This window comes from Onthophagus taurus, chromosome 11 (assembly GCF_036711975.1).
Source record: "Onthophagus taurus isolate NC chromosome 11, IU_Otau_3.0, whole genome shotgun sequence".
Taxonomy (NCBI): Eukaryota; Metazoa; Arthropoda; class Insecta; order Coleoptera; family Scarabaeidae; genus Onthophagus; species Onthophagus taurus.
The window spans coordinates 3,937,841-3,953,049 of record NC_091976.1 but is presented as its reverse complement, the minus strand read 5'-3'; the positions used below and the strand labels follow the sequence as shown (position 1 = coordinate 3,953,049).

At 33.7% G+C, this 15,209-nt stretch overlaps 2 protein-coding genes across 2 annotated transcripts in view; one reads left to right on the top strand and one right to left on the bottom strand.

Moving 5' to 3' along the window:
• LOC111417718 (putative nuclease HARBI1) overlaps positions 1-15,209 on the bottom strand; it is a 351,867-nt gene that overhangs the window by 75,359 nt on the left and 261,299 nt on the right. The gene's annotated exons all lie outside the window — the stretch shown is intronic.
• LOC139431703 (uncharacterized) lies at positions 10,575-13,231 on the top strand. The gene is made up of 2 exons (XM_071199801.1): positions 10,575-10,665; positions 10,946-13,231. Exon 2 carries the CDS (start codon positions 10,946-10,948, stop codon positions 13,013-13,015), a length of 2,070 nt encoding a protein of 689 aa, XP_071055902.1. The 5' UTR covers positions 10,575-10,665; the 3' UTR covers positions 13,016-13,231.

The window sequence follows — 15,209 nt, the reverse complement described above, 5'->3', positions numbered from 1 at the left end:
TTTTGTTTGGAAATGGCTCATACAAGACTTTTTTTTAAGCCGGCACCGCTATTCCAACACTAACTTACGCCGTGGCAGAGAATGTGTTAAATATCATTTTATCAAGGATTTATATTTAAAATACGAAATAATAATTGGCTACATCAATTCAATAGAAAATGTTAGCGATATTTTAACAAAAGTATTAGCGAACTTGCTTAATTAAGAAATTTATTTTTGAAAAATGAATCACATGGTCTGTTTTGTTATTGTGACAACTGAAATATTTTAAAGTTGAAAATATGATCATATATTAAAGATGAATATTTTATTAAAGTACATTATAATTAAAGTACAGATCCAAAATGAACAATTTTTATACCAATGGAAAGAGGAAATTTCAAAGTTTTTTTGCAATACATTATAAATGTTCAATTTGCCACCGTCTGATATCATCCGTTCGTTTCCTCTCTGTGAAAAATACTAAGTAGAAAAGAAGGCGATTGCGGTATGTCGCACCATAGCGACAAATAAACATAATTTTATTATTCATCTTTTCGTCTTATAACAATAAATATGTACGTTTTCGTCAAAACAATTGTTTTTTTGTTTTTCAGAATTTGACACTCTCAGTTGTGACTTGTGAGTGAGATGGCTACCGTGGAGCACAAGGTTTTCTGCGTTCTTGAGTTCGCAAGAAGTGAGTCACAAATTGTAGTGCAGCGGGCATTTCGTACAAAATTCGGTATGGAACCACCAACTAGAAAAAGCATTAAGCGTTGGTTTACGCAATTTCAACGAACTGGAAGTGTGTGTAAAGGGAAAAGCACAGGCCGACGACTAGGCATGTGCGATTATACATCGATGCATCGGAAACATCGATATTTCCGTTTCGATGCATCGGTTCCATTCGATATATTGAATGGTTCCGATTGTTCCGAATACATCCGATGCATCGATGAATTTATTCAATACATCGAAAAAAAAAAAAAAAATCTGAGAAAGTGTAAAATATAGACTAGGAAAAAATTTCTGATGCTTTTTGTATTAAAACTAAATCTGATAATTGTTACCAGTTATGCAAAATAAAAACCATATAAAAAAACTTCTAACTTGCGTTTATTTATATAAAGTCTCGCCTCATCTCATCCCACCAACACACCTTTAATACGATCTTAAAGATTTATTCGAATTTCAAATTTTTTAACATTCCACATTTTTAACGTCGCCATTTGTATTTTCAACTCTATCTCCATTTTGTTTATCCATCAGATAGCAAAATGCTTTACTTTCTCTTGATTTCCAGTCTGCACCTTTTATAGCTTCATTGACTTTGTCGCTGATGATGGGGTAACCCGAAACTAGTACGACTTTATATAAATAAACGCAAGTTAGAAGTCTCTATATGGTTTTTATTTGATCATTAATCTTGCAACATGGATAACTCTTTCAGTTATGCAAAAGGCCATAAATTGAATAAACTAAAGAAGAACTAGATCTGGTTTTATTGCAGTATTACGGTTGGTGTTGGTACTGTTTGTATTATTTTCTTGGTGACTTTAATGATAAAATCTGTCAAAAAAGTGTAGGAATAGGTTACGTTTTTATCTTATATTACGTATATTCTCCTCGTATTTACAAACGCAAATCGAATTTAGTTTTGGTAAGTTACAATGTTTAACCTATAATGAAACAGTTATAATTAATGTATAACCTATAATAAAAAGTTATAATTGTTATTTTATGTTATAGTAAAGAAATTGTTGGTTTTAGTAATTTATATAAAAATGTGTCTTCAGTTTTTTTAATATTGCATAATCTTATTTTAGAACCCCATATGGCTCCTAATAAAAAAAGTAGTGTTTGGACTGTTTTTATTAAAATTGATGAAAAAACAGCAAAGTGTAAACTTTGCCAAAAAAATATTAAATCAGCTGGCAATACAACTAATTTGATGGGACATATCCGAAACATTCACAAAGCTACCTACTTGGAAATTGGTCAGCAAGAAACTAAAGAAAGAGGAAAGACACAGGTGAAACTTAATGATGAAGAGGCACTATCTGTACCGTTTTCTTCTACCTCTGCGTCCTCTGGTCAAAGTTCACAACAACCGTCAACTTCGAAAGAAGTTAAATCATCATTGGCTGATGAGGATGAACCTGATGAATCAGCATTGGCAGAATCCATCCTTTCAATTAAAAGAAAAATTAATGAACATAATGAAGGCGGATCTAATGAAAACGTAATTAAGCGACAGAAAACAATTACATCCAGTTTTGAAGATATGTGTGCCTTCACATCATAAGGAAACAAAACAAAACGTTTCAATAATGCCTTATTATTCATGATCTGCAAGGACAACCAACCTTTCACTATCGTTGAAAATGAAGGATTTAAGCATATGTGTTTAAGGTAGTAGCTCCACAATACAAACTGCCGTCTAGAAGTACAATAACCAGATGGGTTGATGAAAAATATGATTGTTTATCTAAATTGTACAGTAATAAGTTGAAAGAAGTGCAGAATATTACTTTAACAACTGACATCTGGTCAGATAGTATGCAAATGCGTAGTTTTTTGGGTGTCACAGCTCACTTTGGAATTAATACTGAAATCCATTCGATTACATTAGGAGTATATGAACTTGACAACAGACATACTTCAGAGTATATATCTGAGAAAATTCTAAATACATGTATGGAGTGGGGAATCGAGAAAGAAAAAGTATCCGCAGTGGTACCTGATAATGCTGCTAATATGGTGAAAGCTATTGATATAGCTTTTACAAAAAGAAAGCACATTCCCTGCTTTGCTCATACATTAAATTTAGTCGTTCAAACTGTCCTTCAATATAAATACCTGCAGGAGATTATAATGAAAATGAAGGCCATTGTCACCTGGTTCAAACAAAGTTGCATAGCCAGTGACGAACTAAGAAAAGCGACCCCATCCGAAAAGAAATTAATACAAGATGTGCCAACTAGGTGGAACAGCACCTATTACATGATGGAAAGATTTTTGAAGCTTCGGAGTTATATCAATGACATCGTAATAAGACATAAATCTGCACCTTCTATGCTGAGTGGACTGGAGTTAAGCATTGTTGCTGCTGTAGTTCCAGTACTGAGACCGTTAGAAGCTGCCACTAGAGAAATTTCGGCTGAAAAATTTAGCACAAGCAGCAAAATAATGCCATTGTGTATCAGAGGATGATGTCAGACGTATTGAAGAAAGTTTTGTTCGCAGTCCAACAAAGTCTACTAATAGAGCTAGTAGAGAACTTTGAATATCCCAGTCAACGGTCTGGAAAGTTCTGAGGCGGCGTTTACTGTACAAGCCTTACCGATTACAACTTGTGCAGGCTCTCAACCATAATGACAAAGAGAAGCGTTTCGAATTTTGTAGTTATGTGCTAGGATAGATGGAGGATGACTCGTTTCTGCAGCGTATCATTTTTAGTGATGAAGCGACTTTCCACCTTAATGCAAAAGTCAAGAAACATAATGTTCGCATATGGGGTTTGCAAAATCCACATTTAACATTGCAACACGAAAGAGACTCGCCGAAAGTAAACGTGTTCTGTGCCGTATCTCGTACAAAGGTTTATGGACCATTTTTCTTTTCGGAAAGATCTGTAACTGGAACAACGTACCTGCACATGTTGGAACAATGGCTGTTTCCTCAAGTTATGGAAGATTCACAGGACTTCATTTTCCAAAAGGACGGAGTTCTGCCCCATTGGCACCTTCATATACGAGGCTTTTTGAATGCAGCCCTTCCTCAACGCTGGATAGGTCGCAGGGGAAATGAAGACCTGGCTCTCCACTTTTGGCCACTGAGATCTCCTGATCTCACTCCATGTGACTAGTTCTTATGGGGTTATGTTAAGGAAGCTGTTTACGTTCCATCTCTACCAACAACTCTGGACGATCTGTGGAACCGTATCACAGCTGCTGTGCACTCAGTAACAGTAGATACACTTGCTCGTGTGTGGGACGAGTTCGGCTACCGCATAGATGTTTGCCGTGCAGCGGACGGTGGATACATTAAACATTTATAGTGTATTGCAAAAAAAATTTGAAACTTCCTCTTTCCATTGGTATAAAGATTGTTCATTTTGGATCTGTACTTTAATAAATATTCACCTTTAAAAATAGTTCCATCATTTATAATAACCCTGTATTTTGTAGCAACGTTTTCTCATAAGAGAACAATAAACCAAGTTAAGAGAAAACCGTTTAGTAGTAAAAATCAACAAATCAAAAACAATCAATATTTAAGAATATATAGTAATTATTATTATTAAGGTTTATGTTTTCTACAATTGGATACTATCAGTTAACAAAAAAAAAATGCTTGAAGTTTATTTACAAGAATATAGTTTGCTAAATAACTATACTCTACAGCCAAACTGCTTTGAATATAGTTTTAATAAGCAATAAGTTAATATATACTTTATCTATGCGGTACTGGGTATACAGCTGTTAAAATTAAGAATATATGAACTCTCAGTTTAATGCGAAATCTCATGAAAGTATTACAATAACTTATTGTGTACATCGTATTTGAAGACAAAGTAAAAACTACTTTTTACGTTTCATGAGATGTAATGGTTCACAACAGATACATTGGATGTCATTGTTCTGTATAACGGACTGAATCAATTAACATCTGAAACCCCTAGATATGATGCAAATCATCAATATTTGATCAGACACTAATAAGTACAAAAATCTACTTATCTTCCTTTGTTTGATAGGGTTATATAAGGCAAACAGGTAAAACAAAACATTTGGGATATATCTATAGTAGTGCCATAGACTTGTTTCGAACACTAATGTCGCATCAAAGATATTATATTTTGCCACAATCATTTGATAACAATTGAAAAATATATATAACAACAATAATTATAACTTAATCCTGACTTTTTCTTCAAGGTGCAATTTTTCGAGTAGAGTGGATTTACCAATTAAGTTAGATGTATCACCATTATATGCATTACTCAGATCAGTAGAAAATCCTCATTTGTGAAATTAATCCCATTTCTGCTTTATATTATATTATTCTGAAAGTGATGTTCATATGATGAAAGTTGAATTACAAGAATTACATTAAAGAATTATAATTTGGTCGTTCACCAAAACACATGTCGAATGTTCCTTCAAGAAAAAAAATTATTTTACAAACTATTCACAATGGATCATATGAAAATACACACAATACAATATTATTATTCTTGTGGAGTTTATGCATTATTATATAGTTCTTATCTGTATAGTAATGTTTTATTTTAGATTAAAATATATATTATATAAAATCTATATTTCATATGGAATTTGACAATATTTTTTTAATTGCTAATACTCAACTATTTTGGAATCAGTGTCGTTTATTCGAAATGATTGATTTATTAAGCGATTTTAACCAATTCGTTATTTCCTCCGCAAATATGTAATAATTGTTCAAAATATAGAAACTATATCAAAAATGATTGTTTATATTATCATATTTCATATTTTCTATGAAGAAAATTGTGCTAATTTTAAAAATACTACACAGTATTCATTTGTTGAATATTACGTTCCATTTGATTTGAAACAATGGCAAATGACATTTTTGTTATTAAAAATATATATTGTGGCTATTACGATGTATGTTTTATTCCTTGTTATACCATTTCGTTGTTATTCGTTATAATAATATGTGTTGAAAGCTTTAATGATAACATTAATAACAAGAAAAACCACCTAGTGGAATCAACAACTATAGCAATCGATGTACGAATTGCAATCTCGGGATTTCAATCCCAAAATTCCAGAAATCCCGTACATATTTAAATCTCGAAAATTAATTAACATTTTTGAACGAACTATAAGAGTACTTAATACTACAAAAATCGACAGGGTAAAATTATAGGTCAAAGTTATCCAATAGATATTGCTCACTACCCACCAAATATTCAGCAATTGTACATAAAAAATTTTGTTGTAGGTTACGGTTCGTGTAAACCGAATAGACCATTTCCTGTAAATGCTGATGGTCGATGTTTTTTAACGTTTTATTATACCAAAAAAACAAAGTGTGGTGCAGAAATCCTTAGAAAGTGGTTGTGTTATTCACCAATTTTAGACTGTTGTTATTGTGAAGCTTGCTGCTTGTTTGGCAATAGAAGTGATAAGAATTTTAAGATGAACTGGATCAAACGTGTTTCAAAGTGGAAAAATATATCAAAAAAATTGAGAAACATCAAAAAGTTAATACTCACCTTAAAGCCTGCATAGTCTACGACTAACAAGGGAAGTGTCACAACTGTGTCTCACCGATTTCGATGCAATTTGGTACAGTCATAGAATGGGCCAAAATAAGGTTCGCACATTTTTTTATACGTGCGGTAAAAGCCCCTGGGGCGAGTTATAGGGGTTGAAAGTTTGGAGAAAAAGTACGTTTTCACTTATATTTTGAAAACGAAAAGTGCTATCAAAATTTGGTAAATTGTAACTGATATTCATTTTAAAAGAGCTTTCTTTTGATGTGTCACACATATAGCAGAGGGTTAAAAAGGGCGAACTACCCCTATTTTTTTGGAATTATTTAAAAACCACCCTATCGATTTTGGCGGCATTAAGTATACTTCTAGTGCGTTCAAAAATATTAGTTAAGGGTTTTTTCCCATTCGCCCTAGATCAACCCCAGCGAAGTTACGGGGGTTAACATGTAAGCACTTTTCGTAAGAATGATGTGATAAAATTGTCAGGTATTTTGAAAATACTTTAAACAAAACCGTAAATTAGTCGCACAATAAAATGTTTAGTGTAAAATAAGGCATAATACACCATATAGGGGTTGTTGGGGTTATCCACCCCCTTAAAAATTAATTCTATCCCGGGCGTTATTTGTCGATTACGGCGAAATTTGGTACTGTGTTTGTTTTATATTTGAAGTAAAAATTTTTGAAAATGGTTATAAGGGTTACAAATTAGGGGTAGTTTTTTGTTTATACCTCGAAGATGAAAACTGCCATCGTAACTGTGGTATTGTTTTTTAAAAATCTATCTATCGATGTTCCACGAGGTAAACTACCCTCATTTTCTTTAAATAATAAATATAAAACTACTAGATAAATAAGATATTTTATTTATTTATGAGTTAAAAAGCAACTGACAAAAAAAATAGTTCAATATACCAAAGAAGTTTATTCTACATTACTAATTGACGTTTTTTATGTATTATATTAATTTTCAATATTAAATTTATTTTTATTCTACGTAGTGTTGGCAAAAATGAAAGTCGTGGAAAAAATGTTTTAAACATAAGGATTTTTTACACCATGCACATGTTATGACCGCTATATCCCCACAGATATCACACGTTGGCTTCTCACTCGAAAAGCAAACTTCCACGGGATTTTCAAAATGGTCTGGTCTCTCCTCTATATAGCCACTTGCAAACCATGCGTATTTAAAAACATTTATAAACCGAGGGGAAGCCAACTGGTTATGCGTCAACGATTGCAATTTTAATATGTTATCCCTCTGATGTAAATTGACATCATACTGGTAAAGAATAATCTGATCAGAGAATCTTCTAATAAAATTTTTCCATATTCTGAAACCAAATACATCTAGGGGCTGTATTTGACCTGTTGTCCCTGCAGGTATAGATAAATGTTTAAAATTAGTACCTGATGGAGTTATTTCACTAATAACTTCAGGACAATGGCCACTCCAAGAATCTAATAATAATAATGATTTAGAACCAGTATTTGGAAAATATACATTTTGGAGCCAATTTTTCATGTGTTCTGAAGTTAACTTTCCAGATTTTGATGCCAAAACGTATATATTGTCTGCTTTAAACATTGTATTTGCTACCCTCGGTCCAAAGCTGCCAGAGGGTTCTTTTAAAACAATAAAAAGTGGAGAAAGAAGTTTCCCATCAGCAGATATTACGGGTTGAATTGTGTAACTGTGCGTTGTAGATGACACCGACTGGACCACACTTTCTACGGTTTTAACTCCTAAATCGCTTAATGTTCTTCCCGAATGGAATTCCAAGTTAAAACCGCTCTGATCCGAATTGTAGGTGTTTTCAGGTCCATATATTTGGATTTGTAGCTTTGCCTCTTTAACGAAATCTTTTGCTAAAGTTTTTACTCGATCAACATTTCCAATTTGTTTTTGGGATAGAAATTTTGTTATTTTTCGGCTTACTAACCGATTTGCTTTCTTAAAACGTTGCACCCAGCTATGAGATGCTTTGAACAGTTGAGGAGATAAATTCTTTTCATTTCTAGCTTGTATAGCCCATCTGCGTATATCAATATCATGTAGTGGCAATTTATTATCTACGGCGGCTCTCGCTTGATTAATTACAAATTCGGTAATTTCTGCTAATTTTTCTTTGTATGTCCCTCTTTCTTCAATATATTTAGACCATCTGTGCAATTGGGTCTTTGACGTTACTTTTCGGTATTTGTTTTTTACGGTTTCTAGTTTCAAATAACCTTTCTTCCCACTTGTCCAGTAATTTACCGCCTCTAATTTGTACTCGTAGTCGATGTCATCCTTCAATGGACAATGAGCATCAGTATCTTCTACAAACCTGTCAGTTGTATCCTGGTCTTCAATAATTTGCTGACCGTCATTGATGCCATTGGATGAATCGAAAATTAATACAGTTTCGTCTTCAATTTGCATATTGTAGTCTTCCATACTTTCCATTAAAATACGCTGTATATTTTCTTTTAAACTAACTTCTGCTTCATTTACAGGAGTCTGGGGAATATTCATAACAGTAAAAACTGTCATTAGCAAATTTAAAACGTTTATTGGGTTTATTGTAACCATTGCTTCTGTCAGTTGCTCTGAAACTAAAATCTACCCACTGGGCACACGTTCTTTTATACTAGAAAAAACTATTTTGAGAAATGACCTTTAGCAAGCGGCACTAAAAAAACAAATATTGTGCCAAAATTTTTTTGGTAGGTGTATTTTTGGCAACATTATGTAGAATAAAAATAAACTAATAAACTATATAAAACAAACACAGTACCAAATTTCGCCGTAATCAACAAGTAATGCCCGGGATAGAATTAATTTTTAAGGGGGTGGTTAACCCCAACCACCCCTAAATGGTGTATTATGCCTTATTTTACATTAAACATTTTATTGTGCGACTAATTTACGGTTTTGTTAAAGTATTTTCAAAATACCTGACAATTTTATCACATCATTCTTACGAAAAGTGGTTACATGTTAACCCCCGTAACTTCGCTGGGGATGATCTAGAGCGAATGGGAAAAAACCCTTAACTAATATTTTTGAACGTGCTGGAAGTATACTTAATGCCGCCAAAATCGATAGGGTGGTTTTTAAATAATTCCAAAAAAATAGGGGTAGTTCGCCCTTCTTAACCCTCTGGTATATGTGTGATACATCAAAAGAAAGCTCTTTTAAAATGAATATCAGTTACAATTTACCAAATTTTGATAGCACTTTTCATTTTTAAAATATAAGTGAAAACGTACTTTTTCTCCAAACTTTCAACCCCTATAACTCGCCCCAGGGGCTTTTACCGCACGTATAAAAAAATGTACGAACCTTATTTTGGCCCATTCTATGACTGTACCAAATTGCATCGAAATCGGTGAGACACAGTTGTGACACTTCCCTTGTAAATTTAAAAAAGTGCGTTTATTGACGAACAGGCAGAAGTAAATGTTAGAAAGGAAACAAACTATTGGCTAAAGGTAATCCGTGATCACGGATTAACATCTCGGCTTCCCGAGATGTTTTTAAAAACAGCCTATGAAGAAATATAAATATTCCCAAATGCAGTGGGAGCACTTGATGGGAAACACATATTGATCGAAGCACCACAACATAGTGGTTTTAATTATTTCTGCTATAAAAAACACTTTAGCATTGTGTTACTAGCGCTAGTTGATGCAAATAAAAAATTCATAGCGGTAGATGTTGGTGTTTTCGGCAAAAATTCTGATGCTAAAATATTTCAAAATTCAAATATGGGACAAATTTGAACATATTCTCGTGATCACACTATAACAATTATCCTAGCAATATGTGCTTTACATAATTTTTTAAGAGAAGACATATGTTACTGGTGCGTGGAATAAAGAACATGAGGGGAGCTAGAGGAAAAAAACATAAGGACCACGGCTTTAGCAGTCAGAAATGCATTCAAGAATTATTTTTGTTCAGAAGTTGGATCAGTGGAATGGCAGCGTCGAAGAGTTCGAGAAGGAAAATTACATTGATATACAGAGAAGCCAGAAAACTACCGACGAATGTCGCTTTATTACGATCTTGACTTTCTATGTGAAATAAGATTAGATGTAAATACAAAAATAAAAAAGTTTATAACTATAATAACATTAGTTTACATATACAATCGCATACTCAAATTCTGTTCCCGTCAGAAACAAGATGGTGAACTAAAACCTAATACCGTTTAAAATTAATAAACGAACGTAGGGGAAGGGGGGGCTATTTCGTTCGCGGGGCACTTTCGGACACTAGCTATATATAGCCTATAGATAGTGCTAGAGAATTCAGCTTTGAGTGCGTAATGCGCACACTTACGGACACTCGGCTCGCGGAGTGAAGAGGCAGTGCGAGCGTCGCCGGCATCGGGGCAAGCCGCAACGTGTTTTTCGTCACCGTAAGTATTTTTTTCTTGTTAACTTAAACTCATTTAACTCTCGTGATAACGTCACAGATGTTTTGGTTATTTGTCATAATCACTGAAAATGTATTGGTTTTATGTGTTTTTCATTAGTTTTACCATCTTCTCAATGGTTTTTTTTCTAGGTTATAAAATGTTACTTTTATGTTGGTTGGGGTACGTTCGTTCACTAATACGTGGGGCACATTCGTACTGTACGAATGTACCCCTTACGAAATCTTAATCTAATTAGCAAGCTTATCATAATTCTTTTCAGATGGTGCGCAACTACAAACGGAAGAATACCAGAAGCGGTATAGTGGATGAAGAGGCTATGACATCAGCAATTAAGGAGGTCCTAAATAAAAACCTATCTACTAGAAAGTCTGCAAATAAATATGGTATAAAGCCATCAACCCTTGAAACTCGTATTAATAAAATTCGTAAAGCCAAATCTGGAGAACCTACTACATCTAATCGATTGTTTAACTCAAAGTATACTGCCAATCAAGTTTTTACCAAAGAAGAAGAAGATATGCTAAATGAGTATATCATAATCAGTTCCAAGAGGCACTACGGTTTAACACTGGAACAAATTAGGAAACTTTCCTACCAATTTGCAAAATTGAATAACTTTCGATACCCGCCCAGCTGGGATGAAAACAAAATGGCCGGTAAAGATTGGTTGGCCTGCTATCGTAAACGAAACGCCAATTTAAGTTTACGAAAACCCGAGAATACTAGTGCAGCTAGGTCATTTGGATTTAATAAGTCAGCTGTTGGCGAATTTTTTGAGAACCTGGAACAAGTCTTACAGAAGCACAAATTTACTGGAGATCGTATTTACAATTTTGACGAGTCTGGTATTTCCACAGTATTAAATACGCCCAGAGTTTTAGCTGAAAAAACTCAAAAACAAGTGGGTCAACTCGTGTCCGCTGAAAGAGGGGAGCTAGTTACCTTTGGGGGCTTTATTTGCGCAAACGGAAATACTATCCCACCTTTATTTGTGTTTCCAAGGGTGCATTACAAGGACCATTTCATTGATGGTGCACCAGAAGGAAGTTTGGGAGTGGCTACGAAGAGCGGTTGGATTAACTCAGTCATTTTTTTAGATGTCCTGAAACATATGCAGAGACATACGGTGTGCTCAAAAGAAAACCCAATTTTACTTCTGTGTGACAATCACGAAAGCCACGTGACCATTGATGCAATAAATTATGCACGTGAGAATGGAATTATTTATCTGTCATTCCCTCCACATACCACGCACCGTCTCCAACCGTTGGATGTTGGAGTCTTTGGCCCATTCAAATCAAAGCTGAAAACTGCATTCAACGACTGGCATGTGTCTCATCCAGGGAAATCTCTTAACATCTACAGCATTCCAAAACTGGCTAAATTAGCCTATTTTCAGTCTTTCAATGGTAAGAATATTACTGCTGCTTTCGAGAAGACCGGTATATGGCCATTCAACAAACTTGTTTTCAGCGACGAAGATTTTGCTCCAGTGCAAGTGTACCACAACGACTCTGCGCCAGAACCATCTGTGACTAATGCCGAAGCAACCAATGATGAAGCTGCGCCTCAAGAGGCTCCGCAAACTTCACCACCTGCATCTCCTGTGTTGCCTGTAGTTTGTTCATCGTCCAGTTACGCAATGGCTTCACCATCGACATCTTTAGGAATAGTAACTCCAGAGATGATCCGACCCTATCCTAAAATACATAAAACTACGTCTGCAACAGCTAAGAAAAGAAAAATTGGCAAATCAAGAATATATACCGACACACCTGAAAAAAATAGACTTGAAGACATTGCACGAGCAAAAGAAACGAAGAAAATTGAGAAAGAACGAAAAAATAGAGTGAAGGAGGTGAAACGTGCGCTGAAATTAGTATCGACCGAAGTTGATAAGTCAAAAAAACAAAAGAAGGATTTAGAGTCTGAGAGTGAGACTAACACTGATATGAGCTTGAGAGAAAGTTCTGCTTCTCCGGTTGAAGACATCTGTGAAGAATTAGAAACAGAAACACCTGTTTTGATTCACAACATTAAGAAAGGGAGTTTTGTTGTAGTGAAATTTGATAAAAAGAAGTCAGTTTTACATTACGTTGGAGAAATCGTTGAAAAATATAGTCCATCAGAATATAAAATCTCATTTTTAAGAAAAAAGCAGGGAAAGGCCGGTTCTTGGAATTTTGTGTATCCAAATACGAAAGATGAAGGATCTGTTCTTATTTCAGATATCATTCTTATACTGCCAAAATCCAAAACTGCTGCCACAGCGAGGACGGCCCGTATTTTTAACTTTGGAAAAGATTTTTCGCCATACAATATCCAATAGTTGCGTAATGTTTAAGTTTGATTTCTTCTTTTTTAATAATTTGTTGCTTACATAATAAGGAGATGGCTTTTTTTTTTCGTTAGACGGAGGGTCGTTAGGTTTTTGTTTTCATAAAAAGTTTAACTAGATTATATCATATGATATAAATTATTGTAATAAAAGTGTTCTTATTATTTAGAATGCGAATGTGTGCCTAAGCTTTGTTTTTAGATTTTAAGTTTTCTATTTGATTTTGAGGCTGATTACTGTAATGTCGTTATTAATTCATCTCATAAAGTCTGAATTGAGAGATAAGTATATTAACAAATAAATATAATATGTCAAATATGACTATGACTGTTTACTAAGAGTGCATTTTTAGTAAATAAATTATTATTTTCGGTGATTTTTGTGTTTATTTTTTACTGTGTACCAATGTTTCCCACTGCGAATGAATGTGCCCCACCATATGTACGAATGTACCCCACGCGTGGGGTACATTCGCACAATTTCCATGTTTTGGTAAATCGCTTATAAGTCTGAAGTGCTACATCATACTTAAAACGTAACTATCGAATTTTTAAGCCAAATACACTACCTATCCATTCATATCTGTGTCAATTTAAAAAAATAACTCATTTCATTTTTATGTCCCAATAAGTAAAACGTGTACGAAGTAGCCCCACCTTCCCCTACCAGGTAATTTCATAATGTTGCCAATCTCCTCCCAAATATTATCTCGTCGCTGTTGATTACTATAATTATGATGTTTCAAATTATATAATTCCTCATAATTTTGTACAAGAGAAATAAGGGTACTTTCCATCTTGATAAAGTCAAGTTACGTTGAAGTTGACTTACTTGACGTTATCAGAATCGCCCTGTACGCATCGAACGTAGTGATTCTGATGACGTCATACGCATTCATATATTGAATTCGTACATCCACAGCATTTTATTAAAATGCGGCTGTACGGTGCTGATAGGTGTGCGGTACTACATAAGATATCATATAAAAAATTCTAAAATTCGTTTCGTGCGTCGCGTGCGGCTAGTGCGATGCGGCTAGGTGCGCGTTCACCTTTACATGGATTTCACACTGTAGTTAATAAATTTAAAGTCATTAATCCAAAATTTGTAATAAATATAAGTTATTGCGAGTTAGCCTTAGAATTAAATGAATTATATGAAAATGACTTAAATGACACATTTTCTTTCAAAAATTTATCTTTTAGATCAGTTTTACGCCAACGAATTTTAAATTGTAGCACTATTAAAGAAATGTTTAAAATGATAATACATAATAACTCTACAGTGTCCTCCAGTTTTCCGGATGTTTCTACGGCATTGATGCTCTTTATAGCTCTACCTGTAGCAATTGCTACAGCAGAAAGGTCGTTTTCGAAATTAAAATTTTATAATTTAAAATTGTTAAATAATTCTTATAAAATCATTTTAACAGGAGCCTTTGCGAAGAAATAAGTTTGAAAAATTTCAAACCTTTTTCCAAGTGGATATTCATAAGATTTTATCACCAGCCATGACAAGGTGGCTCTCCGTCAAGAAAGTAGTTGATAGAATACTTGAACAGTATGATCCATTAAAAGATTGTTCTACAGAATCTGTTTTGGATTATACATCTCTTACTACAGAAACAATACTAGAAACCATGAAAAATCCGTTTACCAAAATCTATCTTTAATTTATTTCCTATGCAGTAGGTCAAATTTCAACATACTTTTTCGGTCTAATAAACCTTTATTGTACAGATTAAAACCGAAAACAGAAATATTACTTCAAACCGTTTGTTCAAATTTTATGACATTTTCACAACTAAGAAATGCAAACATTTTCAATGTTGACCAACAAAAACGACATTATTGTTTTTTACAAAACAATAATGTCGTTTTATATGTATAGAAATCTAATATTAAGAATAGATTTAAATTTGAAGATTCTATTTTTCAAATCAGAAATATTTGACCCTAAAATTGCACAACAGTTTAAAGTTAAGTTACGTTTAACGTTCAAGATTTGGATAATGAGTGGCAAAGACATGTTTTAATGGATTTTATAGAATTAAATTTTAATTTAAGTGATTCGAAGGAATATTGTTCGGAAATATTCAATTTAAAACATGATGCTAATTTTTACTATTTCCCAACTTGAAAAAAGGGGTTAACATTGCTCTTACTTTTACCATATTCTAATGCAA